Here is a 17,389-nt window from a genome sequence, read left to right as displayed (position 1 = left end):
GGTAAATTACAAAGTACAAGGTGTAGGTGTAGGTATAATACTGATAGTATATAAGTGCAGAATACAAAAAATATGAGGTAGCATACAATATATACAGTAAATTACAAAGTACAAGGTGTAAGTGTAGGTATAATACTGATAGTATATAAGGGCAGGATACAAAAAATATGAGGTAGCACACGATACAGTTTACACAATGTACAAAAATATACGTAAATATATGAGGTATCAATCGGTGCATTCCAGGATAAGAGTGAGATATTCCAAGATAAAAGTGAGATAGGTGCAGCTTATAAAAATGTACAATAGACAAATACAAGAATGGTACTAATGATGTACTGAGACAGGATACCGGTGCAACCAAAAAGCTGCATGATGGTATATGTGAGGTATCAATCGTTGCATTCCAGGCATAAAAGTGAAATAGGTGCAGCTTACAAAATGTACAATAAACAAATCAAAGAATGATATACTGATACAAGGTACCGGTGCAACCAAAAAGCTGCATGAAGCAGAAATGACATTAGCGAGCAGCCAGAAATAATTGAGGTAGCGATCTGTACATTACTAGTAAGAAAAGTGAGGTTTGTGCAGGTTACACAAAATGTACAAAATACAAGTAGAGGTATAGTACTGCAATAAAAGGTAGACTCTTAGTCACATGAGGGTTTAAATACAAAGCTATGTAAAGTGGGCTATCTAACCAGGCCAGGTCTTAGGGAATGGTCAGATAGAGAGAATGACTAGTCCAAGATGGCCGCCCAAGAGAGAGAGAGACCAATCTAAAAAAGCCGCCAAATAGTGAAGATAGATAGTTAGTCCTCTTTTTGTTGTTTTGCTTTGAGAGCAGGGAAGTGCAGTTTCAGTTTCTATTCAAGCAAGTCCAGTCCCTAGCTTGCTGGAGGGAGTCTTATCTCTGCTGTGGAGGTCTTGTGTGGGGGAGTTAAATTTCGGAGCCTCGTGACCAAAAGAAGGTATAGGATGGGATTCATGACTACAGTTTTATGGCTCCAGCCATTTTGAACAAAGGAAGTTTTTCAAAAATGTCTGCAAGCGAGTGGGGAAAATAAATACCTTATTTGTGGGTGCTACTCAGCAAGTACGTTGATGTTGGTAGTAAGGTTATCTATCACATGTCTAGCCAGGGTGTAAACATCTGCAGTGTGCATCGCAGGTTGCTGGATAATGATCGTGCATGGCAGAGCAGCAGGGGTGCAGCCCCTAACCGTCTCGATGGGCGTTTTTGCGTGGTTCCCGATTGCCTGTTCCCCTTACTTGCAATTCCCCTGTGTTCTCACGACCGCCTCAGCGCTCAATCATGCATCCACCCTGAGCGGCGCCGTCACCTCCAGCTCCCGGCTCGAGAAGGGCAAGCTCCCGATGGCCGAAGACCCCGCTGATCCTTCCCGCCTCAGGGCTCCATTCCGGCACCTTCCTGAGCAGCAGCGCCTCCACTCCGTCCGCCTCCAGCCCTCGGCGCAGACGTGAGCAGCTCTTGTCGACCCTCCGGTTCCCGCCCGCCTCAGGGCACCGCTCCGACAGCTCCTGTGGCGGCGCGCGCCACACCTCCGATCGCCTCCTACTCCTGGTTCCGATGGGGGCAGCTCCAGACGTCGTCCCTCCGGTCCTCACAGATATCTCCCCGATACCGCAGTGATAGAGCAAGCCCGCAAACCGAATCCTGAAGCCGGAACCAGTGGCGGTGCCTACAGGCGTACCAAACGCCTCTGATGGTTAGAGAAGCTCTGTTCCAGCTCGGTCCCAGCCTCCGACGGAGCGATCAGGTGCCCCGCGAGGGCTCCAGGTAGCGCCCCAGCAGGCCCCGTCCCAAGCTTCACCGATGATCAGGGCCAGCCAGGTGTCCGGAGCAGGCGGGTCGACTCAGTCTTCTCCCACGATCTCAACTCCGAGAAGATGAGGAAATGCTCAGCATACTCCAGCCATCGCCAGCCAAGTAAGGGCACCGCAATTAATCCACCGCAGTTAATCCAGTTAAATGGTGTAAAATGTTCCTTTTACTTGTGTTGAGTAAGGTCCAGTTGCAGTTCTCGCCGTGCTGGATGCTAACTGGGATTAAATCCAAAAACTGGAATCCCAAGCACTCGGAGCTCTAACGTAGAGCTCCTACCAGGCGGCCATCTTCACCTAAGTGGCCATCTTCACCCAAGTGATCTGGCACTGGATTCTAGCCAGGAGCCTCTCTATCACTGCGGTGCATCTGCCCGGAGAACAAAAACGTGCGGGCAGACGCTCTCAGTCCGCACTTCGAAGAACAAGAAGACTAGGTGCTCAACTACGAGGTGGTAGCTGACATCTTTCATCAATGGGATCAGCCATCCATCAACCTCTTTGTAGACGATCTAAACCGAAAATACCATGCCTTCGCGTACAGATTTTACCGACCAGGATCGAGAGGGAATGCTCTTTTGATAGACTCGGCCGGGACGTTTGCATACTCCTTTCCGTTCCTTATTCTCATCCCGAAGGTGGTGACCAAGCTCATCCGATCCAGGATGAAGATGATCCTGATAGCACAGGACTGGCCTCGCCAATGGTGGTATCCAGACCTATTGCAACTCTCTGTCCGCACAGGAAGCTCCCGTGCAGGCCGGACCTTCTGACAAAAATGGGCCGGAAAATTGTGCACCCCAACCTTCCCTTACTGAACTTGGCAGCATGGCTCCTGAGGTCTTGCAGTATGGATACTTGTATCTCCCTCAAGACTGTATGGACATTTTGATGGAGTCAAGGAGGCCACCAACAAGGAGTTCTTAATCCTTTAAATGGAAAAGATTTTACTTATGGTATATACGTAATGGTTGGAGTCAGACTAGTGGGCAAGAGGAGGAATCTTGCCGTACCTGCTTTATTTAGCCAAATCTGGTTTAAAGTACACATCTATGAAGGGTCATTTGGTGGCCCTTACGGCCTATAGAATGTCACCATACCAACCTTCGTTCTTTCTTCTTCAGGTAGTCATGTATTTCCTTCAGGGGTTGAAGAAGGTTTCCATACCTAGACGACTTGCTTATCAAGTTGTCAACGCAACAACAAGCACAGCTTCATTATCAAATAATTCTCTCTATCCTCAATTGACTAGGTCTTCATGTCAGTCACCAGAAATTAACTTCCTCACCAGTCCAGTCTGTATATTCTCTAGGAGCAACTATGGACACCTTAAAAGCAAATATGTTTCCTTCTTAAGTGATATGCCATATGTCTGAACTGTCAATCTCTCATGAAAGTCTCTCATCTACCAGTGAGAGAAGCGTCCTCTCTCCTAGGCTTGATGGCATCTTGCATATTTCTGATGCCTAATCCCGGTCTCGATATGAGACCACTACAAGAATATCTGGAGGACCAGTGGATTCAATACTCTGGAAACTCAGAAGAAAAGTTCACACTTTCTCTCAAAGCAAGGCAGTCTCTCATGGTGGCGCAAGTTGAACAATCTCCTTCAAGGGATGCCTTTTTATCATGATATTTCCTCACTGACAATACCGACAGATGCCTCTCTGTTAGGTTGGGGAGCGCACATGGATCACCTACAAATTCAAGGAACCTGGTCCGTAAAGGAAATGACTTATGATATCAACCTCCTGGAACTACAAGCTGTTTATTTGGCGTTGAAGTATTTTCTATTGCCTACAAGACGAAGTCCCTTTTTGTTCGGACAGACAGCACAACAACAATGTACTTTCTTTCTTGTGGGGTCATTACATAGATTTATTCACCACTGTAGAAAGCAAAAAATGCCCAAACTTCGCCTTGAGGTACTACCAAAAAGTGACTTTGGGGAATGCCCTGTGGATTGACTGGTCCGGCAAATTTCTCTATGCTTTTATTTCGATTGGCCTAATTCCTTCAGTAATCATCAAGCTGTCTTACTCAAAGACACAATTCTCATGAAATTGAGAGGTCAGATGGTTCATCCCTAACTCTTCAAGCTTGGCAGCATGGCTCCTGCGCTCTTAAAATAGAACGCATTCAGCGTATTGTTTTAAATGGAAGAGATTTTGTATCCGTTGTTCTAACCAGAACTTTGATCCAGCGACTTGCTAAGAAGTTATACTTGCATACTTTCTTAATCTAGCCAAATCTGGCTTACAATTCTCTTCAATTAAAGTCCATTTGGCAATGATAGATATCATTTTCAAAATCCAAATTATTAAAGACTTCCAAGAGGGTTTAAAGGGAGTTGTTTCCCGCCAGTATTCCATCTCTTCCCCTACATTGGAATTAAACATAGTACTCTCATGCAATCTCCTTTTGAGCCCATCCATTAAGCTTCATTACAACACCTTTCTTGTAAGGCTGCTTTCCCATTGGCTATCACTTTAGCACGTAGGGTTAGTGAGAGTCAAGCTTTTTTCTCTCATGAACTGTATGTAGTGTCCAATGGCAGTAGATTGTTATGAGAATTCGTCCAAAATTCTTCCCCATAGTAGTTTTGGATTTTCACATTAACAGTCCATTACTTTGCCTACTATTTTTGCATCCTGCCACTCTAGCAGAAAGTACTCTCCATACTTTAGAAATTGGGCTTGTCTTAAAATGTTATCTAGACAAAACAAAAGGCATACGTAAGTCTAATCACTTTTTTGTAAACTGTAGGCCTGTTCGTTCAGGTTTAGCCATGTCTAAACAATCTATATCCAGGTGGATGGTGTCTTGCATTTTGTTATGCTATCAGAAAACAAATTCAATGCTGTCCGGTAAATCAAAGCTCATCCTGCTATGGGGAAAGAAGTTACAGCTGGTTTAAGGACGAATATTCTCATTGCCGACATACGCAAAGCAGCTGCGTGTTAATCAAATCACACTTTTACCCAGCACCTTTTGTTTGGGCTCCGATGCAAAAACAGATGCTCAGGTAGGACAGACTTCTCTGAGGAATCTATTAGCTTAATTTTCTCTATGGATAGTCTTGTTTCTGTTTTACCAAAGTTTGTGGGGATGTGCTTGCTACTCAGTTCAGTGCTTATGATTATCAATGGAGATCCCCTGAGAGAGAAGTCATTAATTTGTGATTCTTTGCTCCCTTAGCGAGATACCTCTTATTTTACCAAAATGTTTGACCTGGATGGGCATAATAATCATCAAATTCATTTTAGAATCATTGCATCAAAATTCATTGGTTCATGAGTCCCTTTCCTCCTTTAAAGAGATACCTCTTATTTTCAATATGCATATATAAAATATTGTTTATATAGTGCAGGTAAAGTGGAACTTTTTATAGTTCTTTAGGTGAGGTTAAGGAGTTAAATTCTTGATATGGTAGAGTAAAGGTTTGGGCTGAATGTGAAAATATTGTCTGATTGAGAATAGCTAAACGAACAGGCAGCAAACAATTGCTGGAAGTAGCTAGAGTGTGGACAGCATTGCTTGATATACTTAAAAATCCAAATATTATGGGCGGGAGCGACCAAGAGGGAGATGGAGATTTCTGAGCTCCCTGTATTGGGTCTACTCACAAAGTGTCCCCGAGTTAGATAAAAACCTTCCAAGCAGAGAGAAAGGCCTCTGAGTATATGTTAGCGGCCCTTGAAGTTACAGTTATGTGCACCGGTAAGTCGGCTGAGCATGTAATCAACTAAAAGACACTCCTGGGTGGGAGGGTAGGGTGGGGGGGTGAAGTTAGAGTAAAGTTGAGAACAAATGTTTGAAACAGCAGATTTACAGTTTGTCAAGGCATATACAATAAAGATATTATGTAAGACATAACTGTAACAGTACTGGGGGTATGATATTGCCCGGTAAGTCCCTGCTTCTGGGGAGACCACTGAGGGGAGAGCATGTCAATACAGTATCCTGAAAATAGCAAGGGGGGGGGGATATCATATTGATGTTCGTCAGTATCGCTTCATCAAAAGTGCAATAAAATCTGTTTTAAAAAAAATGATAGAGTAAAGGTTTCAGGGTGACATAAGGTGGTAATTTGGGTTGATTTACATTGTATTATATCATGGGAAGTGTGGGTGTCCGCCAAAGTGAGCAAGATTTTCATATCTTTGTTACTTGTTTTGCAGTTGAAGCAAGCTTGCATTACTTACGAATGTTTGGTTCTTGTTTTCTCAGAATAGTCTAGCGACGTATTTGTGTTTTAAGTAACTCTTCCGTGCTTGAGATAAGCTAACACTCGTGCTGCTTGTCAGTACTGTGTGCAAGGTGCGCAGTTGCTCTTCGGTTGCTTGTGCTGCTTCTGCTCTCAGTATAGTTGAAATATTTTACATATACCTGCGCTTGTTCTCTGTGAGGAGATTGTATTGCTGATGCCTGTATTGCATTTGTCTGGGTGGGCAACTTCCACGTTTGCTGTTTGTGCTTGTCCAGTGTATGAGGAAAGATGAGTTTAATCAGTGTATCTGCCAGTGTTGTAGCTGCTGATTGATTGCATGAAGATAGGCTTCCAGTATTTTAAAGGCCCTGGTGTGCCCAAAAGCAAACCTGCATTATTGCATGTCAGTTCTAGCATTTGCCCTGAATTATTTTGCGATTTTACTCCTCCATCCCCATGGTTAAAAAAAATGTACTGAGCGTTCACTCTCCTTTCATATTGACCTTCTCTTTTTTTTTAGTCTTCTGTGCTGGCGGAGCTATTCCAGGAGATGCTGCAGCGCGATTTTGGATACAGGCTCTATCGTGGCCTGCTCAGCCTGCCGGAGGTGCCAGAACCAGGTGATACAGAGGGAAAAAAGAATGTAGAACCAGAGAAGACAGCAGAGAGTGAAAAGGAAGTAGAAATCGAGAACAGGGATGTGTTTCAGGAGTCGCAGAATATGGCAGAGAATGCAGGTGATCTCAAGTCTTTGCAGGTGAGAACAGTGGATTCTTCACTTCTCCTCTGTGCTCGTTGGTGTGCTGTTTGCTATAGGCCTAGGCAAGTGAGGTCACCATTTGACATGAGTGAAAGGTAAGACCCTCCGAAGCACTTTCTTTGACTGAAGGTAAACTATTCCATCAGCCAAATAAGGGTTTTGGTTTGTGCACCCCTGTCTTATAGTATGAGCCAGCCCGTTCATCGTAACCATGCGATTGGGGACCTCTCAATTGCTTTAGATTAATTTCTGCTTCTATTATTTGCAGACAGTGCTATCCCCTACTATACCCGGTCTTGTTTTAAGTAGGCTGAAATTCCAGATTTACTCCAGTATTGGATCTTTCATAGATTCACATGCCTGAATCATTCCCCGTCGTCGAGACGGGAGTCTCCGGTATATAAAAAAGCAGTGCTTAGTAGTATAGCAAACTGAAAAGAGGCCTAGGCCCATTTCCCTTTTGCAACCCATAGCCTTTGTTATGTAAAAAAGGCCCAAACTTTTCCCTGAACCAATCAGAGCTCCTCACCCTCTAGAACACTCCTGAGAGAACCTTCTGCCCCTCAGATTTTTCTACCGCACGTTGTGCTAGGGAGTCTCCTTTGAGCTCTGCTCAAACTCTGTGTTTTTTAACTTCTTTAAAGAACTTTGTTCTTAGGAATTCTTCTGGATTCTGTTCTACTATGGATTATCTTCAAATACATTCTTTAAGGAATGTCTGGAAAGGAGAAGAAAGGATCATTTAGAGCCTGTACAACTTGTTCCAAGAGGTTGCACTACACCGATGAACCTCACACTGACTAAATTTACTGTCTATACCCGCAGGCCACAGACCGCAAGATATATCGCATTTTTTCAAGTAAGTTCTGAGAGGTCGTGGAGGGCGCCTTTTAATAGGGTGTCAAACGCTAAGGCCAGAAAGGAGGTTTTCCCCAGTGACCGTGATGAGGCGGCGTCCTCAACATGTAGGAGATCTCCTAAGAGATAAAAATCTCCTCAAACTCATTCCTCAGGGGAACGTCCTGAGAAGGCCCTCAAAAAGACCACTCATGGGTCTTATGGGCGCAGTCCTTCAAAATCTCCTCACTCTGTGGAAAAGGAGAAGAAAGGACATGCTTTTGGGGTAAGATCATGTTAAAAAGACGACTTCTGAGCCGTCAAAATCACTTCCTCTGGTCAAAGAACCCTTCATGAAGCAGTCTTTTATACCTCTGAGGTAAAGACTAAGGCAGCCTCTCCGTCAACGGCGGCATCGTCTACGACGGCATCGTCTACGACGGCATCGTCTACGACGGTGGTCGTCTACGACAGTGGTCGTCTACGATAGTCGTCGACGACAGTGGTCGTCTACGATGGCTGTCTACGATGGCCGTCGACGACGGTGGTCGTCTACGAGGGTCGTCGACGACAGTGGTCGTCTACGACGGTGTCATCTACAATGGCCGTCGACGACGGTGGTCGTCTACGACGGTGGTCGTCTACGATGGTCGTCGACGACGGTGGTCGTCTACGATGGTAGTCGACGATGGTGGTCGTCGACGATGGCTGTCTATGATGGTAGTCTACGACGGCGGTCGTCTACGATGGCCGTCGACGACGGCCGTCGACGACGGTGGTCGTCTACGATGGCCGTCGACGACGATGGCTGTCTACGACGATGGCTGTCTACGATGGCCGTCGACGACGGTGGTCGTCTACGAGGGTCGTCGACGACGGTGGTCGTCTACGAGGGTCGTCGACGACGGTGGTCGTCTACGATGGCTGTCTACGATGGCCGTCGACGACGGTGGTCGTCTACGATGGCTGTCTACGATGGCCGTCGACGACGGTGGTAGTCTACGATGGCTGTCTACGATGGCCGTCTACGACGGGGGTCGTCTACGACGGTGGTCGTCTACGAGGGTCGTCGACGACGGTGGTCGTCTACGATGGCTGCCTACGATGGCCGTCGACGACGGTGGTCGTCTACGAGACAGCAGCGACGACGACTATGTCGAGGACGAGGTCACCAGCAACGGTGACTATGTCGTCGACGACGGATAGCTCTTTATACCTGGTGTCGACGATGACAATCTCCTCAACGGGCTCGTCGAGGAAAATTCCAAGATTAGAAATCATCAGCAACTGCTTCAAGAGCAGGATTCATAGGAAAAGAACCTTTTGGAATACGCTATTAGTCCCTCACAATTACATGTGAAGTATGAGAAGAAGGACTGTGAGGAGTGATATGGGGAGTACCACAGCAACAGCACTATCGCCATGAGTGCCAGGAAGGAATGGTTGGAATGCCATGCTTCATGATGATAGATCTGCAGTTTATGCTGGCAGACTATGGAAAGAGGTTTCCGCCGGCACCAGCTGCTCAGGAAATCCCATCCCTACAACTCCAGTTAGAAACAGGGCGCCACAACAAGAAGGTAGGCTGGCAACTCCTCGAATAATACACCACCAGAATCCGGTCACCACAGATGAGGATGACCAGGAAGAGGGAGAAATAACAGATCCCAACAAAAAATGGGATGATTGCTTGAATCCATCTCCCGCATCTCCCTCACCAGGACGGGTGGATTCTCCGCAGATTCCATAATATAATGGAAACAGCTGCGAGAGATTCTAGCTTCCTATGTCGACAATACGAACGGATTGCTTCTTATACGATTTCATGTAGCCATTCAAAACCATCCAAAATCTCATTTCGTGTATTAGCAAGTGGCGCAACAGGAATCTAAGAATCCCTCTGCACCTATATCAACACCTCCGAACAGGGAGGGGAGATGCTTGGACAACGCAAGACAGAGATTCTCATCCATGTCTGTTCTCTTAGTCAAAGCAGATAATGCCCTTGCTATTCTGGGCAGTTAATACAAGCATATATGGTGCAATATGGCGCCTAACCTGGATCTCTTCCTAGAGAACATTAGACATGAGGCGAGCGACGGTGCTAACGAGTCAGACGTGGTTAAGGTCGACTGCCTTAAGACCAGAAGTCCAAAATTAGGATCCTGAATCTCCTTTTCGATGGAGAAGGTTTATTGGGAAACAGGTGGATGAGGCATTTCAAGGTATCAAAGGGAATACCAATACCCTGGGTACACTATGATACCGTTAGGTGCCTTTCCGAGGCGACTGGAAAGGAGGCCAATCATCCTACAAAGGGAGTTATCAACAAGGGAAGATAACCCCTGTTATTCCTCATCATCACAACCATATTGTCAACAATAGGAGTTACAACAAACAAGGAACTATACAAAGTCTGCTCCTAGAGGACTAGGAGTTCATCAGAAAAAAAAAAAAAAAAAAAAATTGGTTAAAGACAATGACAACCTCCAGGATCTGGCTGCATGTTGCTTTTCCTCTCCATGAGTTTCATGGGTGGGAGAGTTGCTTCCCATCTATATTGTGGACAGAAGATAGCAGACAGATGGGCTTCAATATACTAAAATTCACACACTCTTCAGTTTTCTTCAATTCCCTCCTTCCAACACTGCAGACAAGTCAAGAGACTAAAAACATCTAACTCAGATGCGTTTGGAGATTCGGACAATGCTCCGAAAGGGAGCAATAGAACCGGTGCCGATCTTCCAAAAACAAAAAGGTTTTTTACTCCTGTGTTTCTTCCCAGTTCGGAAGAATGCCCTGCAATAGCGCCCTATTCTAGGCCCGAGAGTTCTGAATACTTACCATAAAAAGCAATTTTTTCTAAAGTCTGTCCCTAGACATTCGGCTACTCTTAAACCCAAGGGATCATATTACCACTCTAGGCTTACAGGATGCTTATTTTTCACATCCCCTTCATCCTTCCTTTAAACTGTATATTCGATTGGCAGTAGCCGGAGGACCATTAATCTTTATATAGTGTCTGACTCCAGCGACATTTCTGGGGGCAATATTGGACACGGAATGCAACAAAGCATTTCCCTCCGAGGAAAGACAACTGAGGATTGTGTCCCTCTTCCAAGAGTTGGTAAAAAGAAAGTCTCTTTCAGTCCGCAGGTACAAATCCTTGCTGGGCACGATGTCCTCTTGTATTCCCCTGGTACCTTGCTACAGGCTAAGGATGAGACTATGGCAGAAACAGATCGATCTTCAATGGCATCAGGAGGAGGGATCCTTCGACGATGCAATACGGGTGGCACTAGTGATGATACAGGCAGCAAAGTGGTGGACACAAAAAGCTAATGTGTCTCAAGGACTGACGTTTCTGGCAAGAGCGGCTCCGCTAGTGGTAACGACGGATGCGTCGTTAGAAAGATGGGGAGTTTTCCTTCAGGACCTTCAAGTCAGCGGTCGTTGGAAGGCACAGGAGCTGCAGTTACACATAAATCTGCTGGAGCTCAGAATGATCCGCTTGGCATTACTGGCTTTTCTGCCAAGGAGAAGAGGTTCGCCGGTGTTGGTAAGAACAGACAACACTACGGCAATACATTATGTGAACATGCAAGGGGGAACGAGATCTCTCTCCCGATCTCAGGAAGCCCAGGAGATATGGGAATGGGCTCTTCAGCAAGGAATATCATTGGCAGCAGACCACCTCCCGGGGGATCAAAACGTCAAGGTGGATACTCTCAGCAGGCTAACATTGTCCTGCCACGAATGGGAGCTAGACCAGGGGATCCTGGACAGCGTCTTTCGAAGATGGGGAACACCGATAGTAGACCTCTTCGCTACAAGGGAAAACAGAAAATGCCAGTACTTCGCAAGCTGGCTTCCCCAGAAGGGATCTTGAGGGAATGCCTTTTCCATGGCATGGTCCGGCATCTTGGCCTATGGTTTTCCTCCAATTCCTCTTCCCACCCGCGTACTGGTGAAGATCAAGAAAGAGCCGTGCAGGCTGATCCTAGTAGCACCGTGGTGGCCCGGACAACACTGGTTCACGGAACTGCTGCTGTCAGAGGACCGTCAAATTCGGTTGCGCCTTATTCCATCGCTTCTAACAAGGTCCAAGGGGCAAGTGCTCCATCCGGACCCAAAATCTTTGCGATTAGCAGCCTTTCTCCTGAACACTATGAGTTTAGCCATCTGAACATATCACACAAATGTAGGGAGATCCTGTCCAAGGCCAGAGCGGAGAGTACGAACAAAACCTACAGGATGATATGGAAGAGGTTTTGTCAGTGGTGTAAAAGACATAATGTTCATAATCTTACTGCTGCACCTCATCAAATTATACCTTACATTCTGCTGTTAGCAAAGTCACGATTAGCACACGCCTCCATCAAGGGGCATTTGGCTGCGTTATCCCGCTACAGGAGGTCATCATCAGGCCCATCTTTATGGTCCTCAAGGACTATCAAACAATTTATGAATGGGATATTTAGAGTCTTTCCTTCAGTAAAGCCTCCCCACCACCATTATGGAATCTGAGTGTTATACTTTCTCAATTGATGAAACCACCGTTTGAGCCGATACACAGGGCAGACTTGAAGTTCTTGTCCTGGAAAGTTGCTCTTATCAGTGCATTGACTTCAGCGAGAAGAGTAGGTGAACTACAAGCGCTCACGATTCAGGAGCCTTTCTTACAGTTTCAGGAGGATAGAATGATTCTCAGGACAAACCCGAAGTTCATTCCGAAGGTGCCAACTGATTTTCATTTGAACGAACCATTGGTGTTGAAACGTTTCTTTCCTCATCCATCGACAGTGGCAGAACGAGTATTGCACTCGCTGGACGTTTAGAGATGTATGAAATTTAACTTGAAAGAAACTAAGGCGTTCCGCAAGTCTTCCCAGTTATTCGTCGCCTTCAGCGCACCCAGGAAAGGTTTCCCTCTGTCAAAGAGGGGAATTGCCAGATGGATTTTGTAGGAGAGTAGGGTCTGCAATCCTATGATCACCCAGATTTTTTTGCTTTTGTTTCACTGGTTTACGACTTTCTCTGGCTGTGGGCCTGCCAATCAGACCCACAGCCTGGCTGTTCTCTTTCTAAATTACTTCATGTACCCTAGGTGCATCTACCAATTGGTACTGGGCCACCTTATCAGACCCTGTAACTCAGGGCATAGGTGTACCCAGGGCTGCCAGGGGCTGCAGCACGTATTGTGCCACCCCTGGCTGGCCTCCTAAATTTGACACAACTGGCTGCATGACAGCTGGGGCAAAGTCGTGTAATCACCCTTTGCTGTAGGTGTAGTATACCTATACCTAACCCTAAAATGGACACACAGATTCCTATCAGTCACTCCTATGGCAGGCCTTGACAATCCTGAAGGCAGAGTGCTTGGAATCGTGTGAGATGGTGCTCTGGCATGAGCTGAGCCTGTCTGCAGCTTGCGGAATCAAGTCCTAATAGCTGCTCCATGATATCGCATACCATATACTCTTAAGGGCATTATAATCCTCGCGGTTAAATGCTATCTTTGGTATTGCTTTATCAAAACATGTCGAGTAAGGTGTCATACGAATTGGAATACTAACCCCTCGCCAATTCTGGCGACGGGGTTAGCATTCCACCCTTCTAGAGGGACACGACATGTATGTAACTGTGAACCCCGGTTAAAGTTAACTGAAGCCTCAGCTCCACAAAATGGATGCTGCCACCACAGACACGAGTCTGACCCCCTACAGCTGGGAGTCCTTCCAGCGAGGGGAGCCTGGACAAAGGGTTTCCTGTCAGGGGCGGTGCTAGCACCGTCCCAGACATGGTTTTGTGTATCCTGGGTAGGCAGGGCTTTACAGGAAGGTGACTGCTGAGTGGCACCCCGGTGCTCACTACGCATAGGCCGGTCTGAACCAGTTCCAGGGGCACACCAGCCCCTGGCCTGGGGAAGTCCGGCATGGCTGAGGGGTGTAACCACCCCCCACCTAGTCCCACCCATAGGCAGGACCTAGTCACCGGGTCAGCCCCCTTTTTTAGTATAAAGATGGGAGCGGGCCCCCTGTTAAAATTAGATCATCTTTGGAATCAAGATACCACTTTCTTCGAAAGGACTTCACGATTTCTTCTTCAAGATTCTCCCTTGTGGCTAAGGAGTAGTCACCCTGCATCCGCAGGCACCATCCTAAAGAACACTGCGGCCTGCTGCAAGTCCTTCATCACGAATCCGACGACCCAGCACGACGAGACCCGGCTTCCCTGGCACCTCTGACCTCTACTCACCTCTACAGCAAAGCTGAGAACCGTGAGTGCGACGAGACCTCAAGGGACCGACGATCGCCAAGACTGCACGACATCTTTATTGCAAGCCCACCGAGTCTTCCACTGGTGAGTGCTTTGGGGTCCGAGAAGCCCCAACCCTGCGCAGCTCCAGCACCCAAGATCAGCCTCCCTGCATCTCCACGATCGGCGTGGGGCCCTTCTGCTGTTTGCTGTGCACCGCGTTGTTTGGCTACTAGCCGGCTGGCTTGTGGCCTTCTGAACGACGCCCGACGACAACTCTTCTGCTGGTCTGGTTGCTCCAGGCTGGCCCTTGCTTCCTTCTTCAAGAGAGGCACCCCGGACCCTCCTGGTCCACTCCAGACGCCATTTTAGGTCCACCGCGTGGGCTTGAATTTGCCAAGGCTTTGTTGCCCAATCCTGGGTCCAGCGACGCCGACAGCTTCTATCTTCGTGGGACAGCTCGATCCTCCATCCTGGTCGCCGACAACGCCTCCTGGTCCGTGAGATCTTCGAGTCAAGCGTCACCCACTCACCTAGTCGAGGTGGCTACCATCCGGTGCCCTCCTGGTGCCCACTGACTACTGGCTAGTAGTCTCGAACTTGGTCCCCTCTGCTTTCAGGTGTCATCTATCTTCAAGATCCAGGCTTGGATCCGACTGAACTTTCTTCACTGGTCACCGGCCAGCATCTTTTCTTCCGGCTCCTGGTCCGTCTACGAGGATTCCCGACGTCTTTTCAGACCTATGCAGCTGCAGCCCCTGGGCTAGGTAACTTCGGCATTTCGGTGCCCCAGCATAGCCTCACTATCCAAGGGTCAGAATCTACTTTCGTTTTCTCCCTACCAGGTCGGGTTCGCCCGAGAACACTAACTTTCTATTTCCTAGCTACCATAGACTTTTGTCCCGCATCTCGCGTGAGAGTGCACACACTGCACCCGAGTCCCCTAGGCCTCCTAGACATAATCTAACGATTCCCTAGTCAAGTCCTAGCGATTCCAAAAGCTATTAGTACTGTACTTACCTGCTAGGAATTTCGCATTCCACTTTCAGAGTATATGGTTTTCCGTGCCCCTCGGGCATTTGTATATACTGTGCTAACTTAAGTATTTTTGTAAGAGTTTTGGTTTGTGCTTAGTACCCTGTCCTCATAAAGAGTACAGGGCTGTTGTGATCTTTAAATAAATAACTGTTTATTTTCATAACACTTGTGTGGTGTCCTTTCACTTGGTATTCAAGGGGTATATGTGTGGTAAACAGCTGGCTTAACACGCCCTCTCGAGTCTTTAGCCTTAGACTACTCGTATCCACGCTACTAGGATAGCTGGTCTATAAGGTTGACTTACAACCAATCATCAATAAGGGTTGCTGGACTGATACATAGTGTTCACTAGAATAGTGAGCACTGCATATCAGGCCACCTTCTCACATTGGTGAGCAGCGGTTGGGATTTGAGCTTGCTGTTGTTTTACCACACGTATCCTAAGAATATCTTGTTGAAAGATCACATAAGTACTGTTAGGTACACATAACTAAAGCTTAGAATACTCTGAGTTCTACTGAACCAGCTGTTGTAGCTCCTCAAGGCTTAGCACACCTTGGCTGCAACTCTTAGCAAGGGATCAGTAGGTAAACACATAGTGTAGGTAGGTGCATCACTTACACCACACTAGAAACAGTATGTCGGACAAAGGAGGAAACACTGAGGTTCCCCTTGTGTCAGTTGACCCTCCACAGGTCATCCCTTCAAGATATACTGCGCTTAGCTTCCATGAGTTACGACAAGTGTGTACCTCTAGGAAGATTAAGCAGGGGTCTAACCCCACAACTGCCTTTCTGATTGGTCTCTTAGAGACTCATGATGCAAGGAGGGCTGGTAACCCAGACCCTTCTAATTCAGATGGCAACATGCCCTCCTTACAGGGTCCCTTTGATGCCCAGGACCATCCTCTTCAGGAAGCAGATGATGCTGATGATGAGGATGATGATTTGGTATCAGGGGATGAGGCAGAAAAGGAACAGGTAGAAGTCAGCAGACTAACCAGGTCCAACTTAAGCAGACATGAGATGGGCACTAGGGGACCCCTGGGGCCACTCTCAGGTCAGCTTAACATTGGGAATGGACGAGATAGATCTCTATCAAGAGGCTCTATCAGATCCCTTCATACCAATGGCTCTCAACGTTCCTCTCAAAGGGGAATGACATCTCCCCAGAGGAGAATGTATGAAGCTAAGGAAAAGGCAGCCAATCTGAGGATTGAAAGGGAAGAACTTGCCCTGGCCAAAGAGAGGCTTGCCTTTGCTAGAGAGCAACAATTGAGTGGGACAGTCCCCACTGGTGGCAGCATTGTACCTAGCAATAGGGAAAGGAGTTTTGATACAAAACACCTGGGTAAGATAGTGCCCCCCTTTAAACAAGGGGATGACATCCACAAATGGATTACTGCTTTGGAGAGGGCCTGCACTGTGCAAGGTGTTCCCCCAAGTCAGTGGGCAGCTATCTTGTGGCTCTCCTTTGAGGGTAAAGGAAGAGACAAGCTCCTCACCACAAGGGTGGAGGATGCTAATGATTACCAAGTCTTGAAAAATGCACTGGTTGATGGGTTTGGCCTAACCACTGAGCAGTACAGGGTGCTGTTCAGGGATACCCAGAAAACTCAGTCTCAAGATTGGGCTGACTTTGTAGATTGTGCCACTAAGGCTTTTGAGGGCTGGTTGCTGGGCAGTAAGGTTACTGATTATAAAGGATTGTACAATTTGATGATGAGAGAGCAAATTTTAAACAATTGTCAGAACCAGTTGTTGCATCAGCATCTTGTTGACTCAGATCTGACCTCTCCCCAAGAATTGGGAAAGAAGGCAGACAGATGGGTTAGAACAAGAGTTAAACAGAACCAGGGCCAGAATCAAGGTGGTCAGAAGAAAGCAGACCAGAAGGGTAAGGATTCGAAAGGGGAACAAAATGACCAGAAGTCTTCGACAGGTCCCCAACAACCCAAAGAGGGTGGGGGTCAGGCTCCCCAAAAGAAGAAAGAAGGCCAATCTAAAAGGTGGTGCCAATACTGCAAAAGTAAAACTCACTGGTTTAGTGAGTGCACCAAGAAAGGAGGAGGGCAGACTCCTGCCACTGCAGCCCCTAAGGCACCTGTGCCCCCTAGTACAGCCAGCAGTGGTAGTGCACCTCCCAAGGGTTTAGTAGGGTTAACCCTGGGTTCTGAGGGGAGTGACAACTTAGTTGGCACCCTCACTCAGGCTGTCCTTGTCAGTACAGGGGATATGGATATGTCCCCTGACATAAGTCCCAATACTTTGGGCAAATACAGACAGACACCTTTTATTAATGGAAAAATGGCTCAGGCCTATAGGGACACTTGTGCCAGTGTCACAATGGTGACACCTAGCTTTGTGGACCCTGGACAGATCATGCCAGGTACAGAATTCCTGGTGACCAATGCAAGCAATGTCACTACCAATCATAGT

General features: G+C 47.0%; 1 protein-coding gene across 3 annotated transcripts in view; it reads left to right on the top strand.

The window, feature by feature from the left end:
• Positions 1-17,389, top strand: part of CCAR2 (cell cycle and apoptosis regulator 2) — a 405,097-nt gene that overhangs the window by 251,002 nt on the left and 136,706 nt on the right. For all 3 annotated transcript variants that reach the window (XM_086943621.1, XM_086943620.1, XM_086943622.1), the window contains one exon: positions 6,579-6,815. In XM_086943621.1, the coding sequence (XP_086799747.1) occupies positions 6,579-6,815 (237 nt within the window). The remainder of the gene's footprint in view (positions 1-6,578; positions 6,816-17,389) is intronic.

The sequence above is a fragment of the Lissotriton vulgaris genome, chromosome 11 (genome assembly GCF_964263255.1).
Source record: "Lissotriton vulgaris chromosome 11, aLisVul1.2, whole genome shotgun sequence".
Taxonomy (NCBI): Eukaryota; Metazoa; Chordata; class Amphibia; order Caudata; family Salamandridae; genus Lissotriton; species Lissotriton vulgaris.
This window is presented reverse-complemented; position numbering and strand designations above follow the sequence as displayed.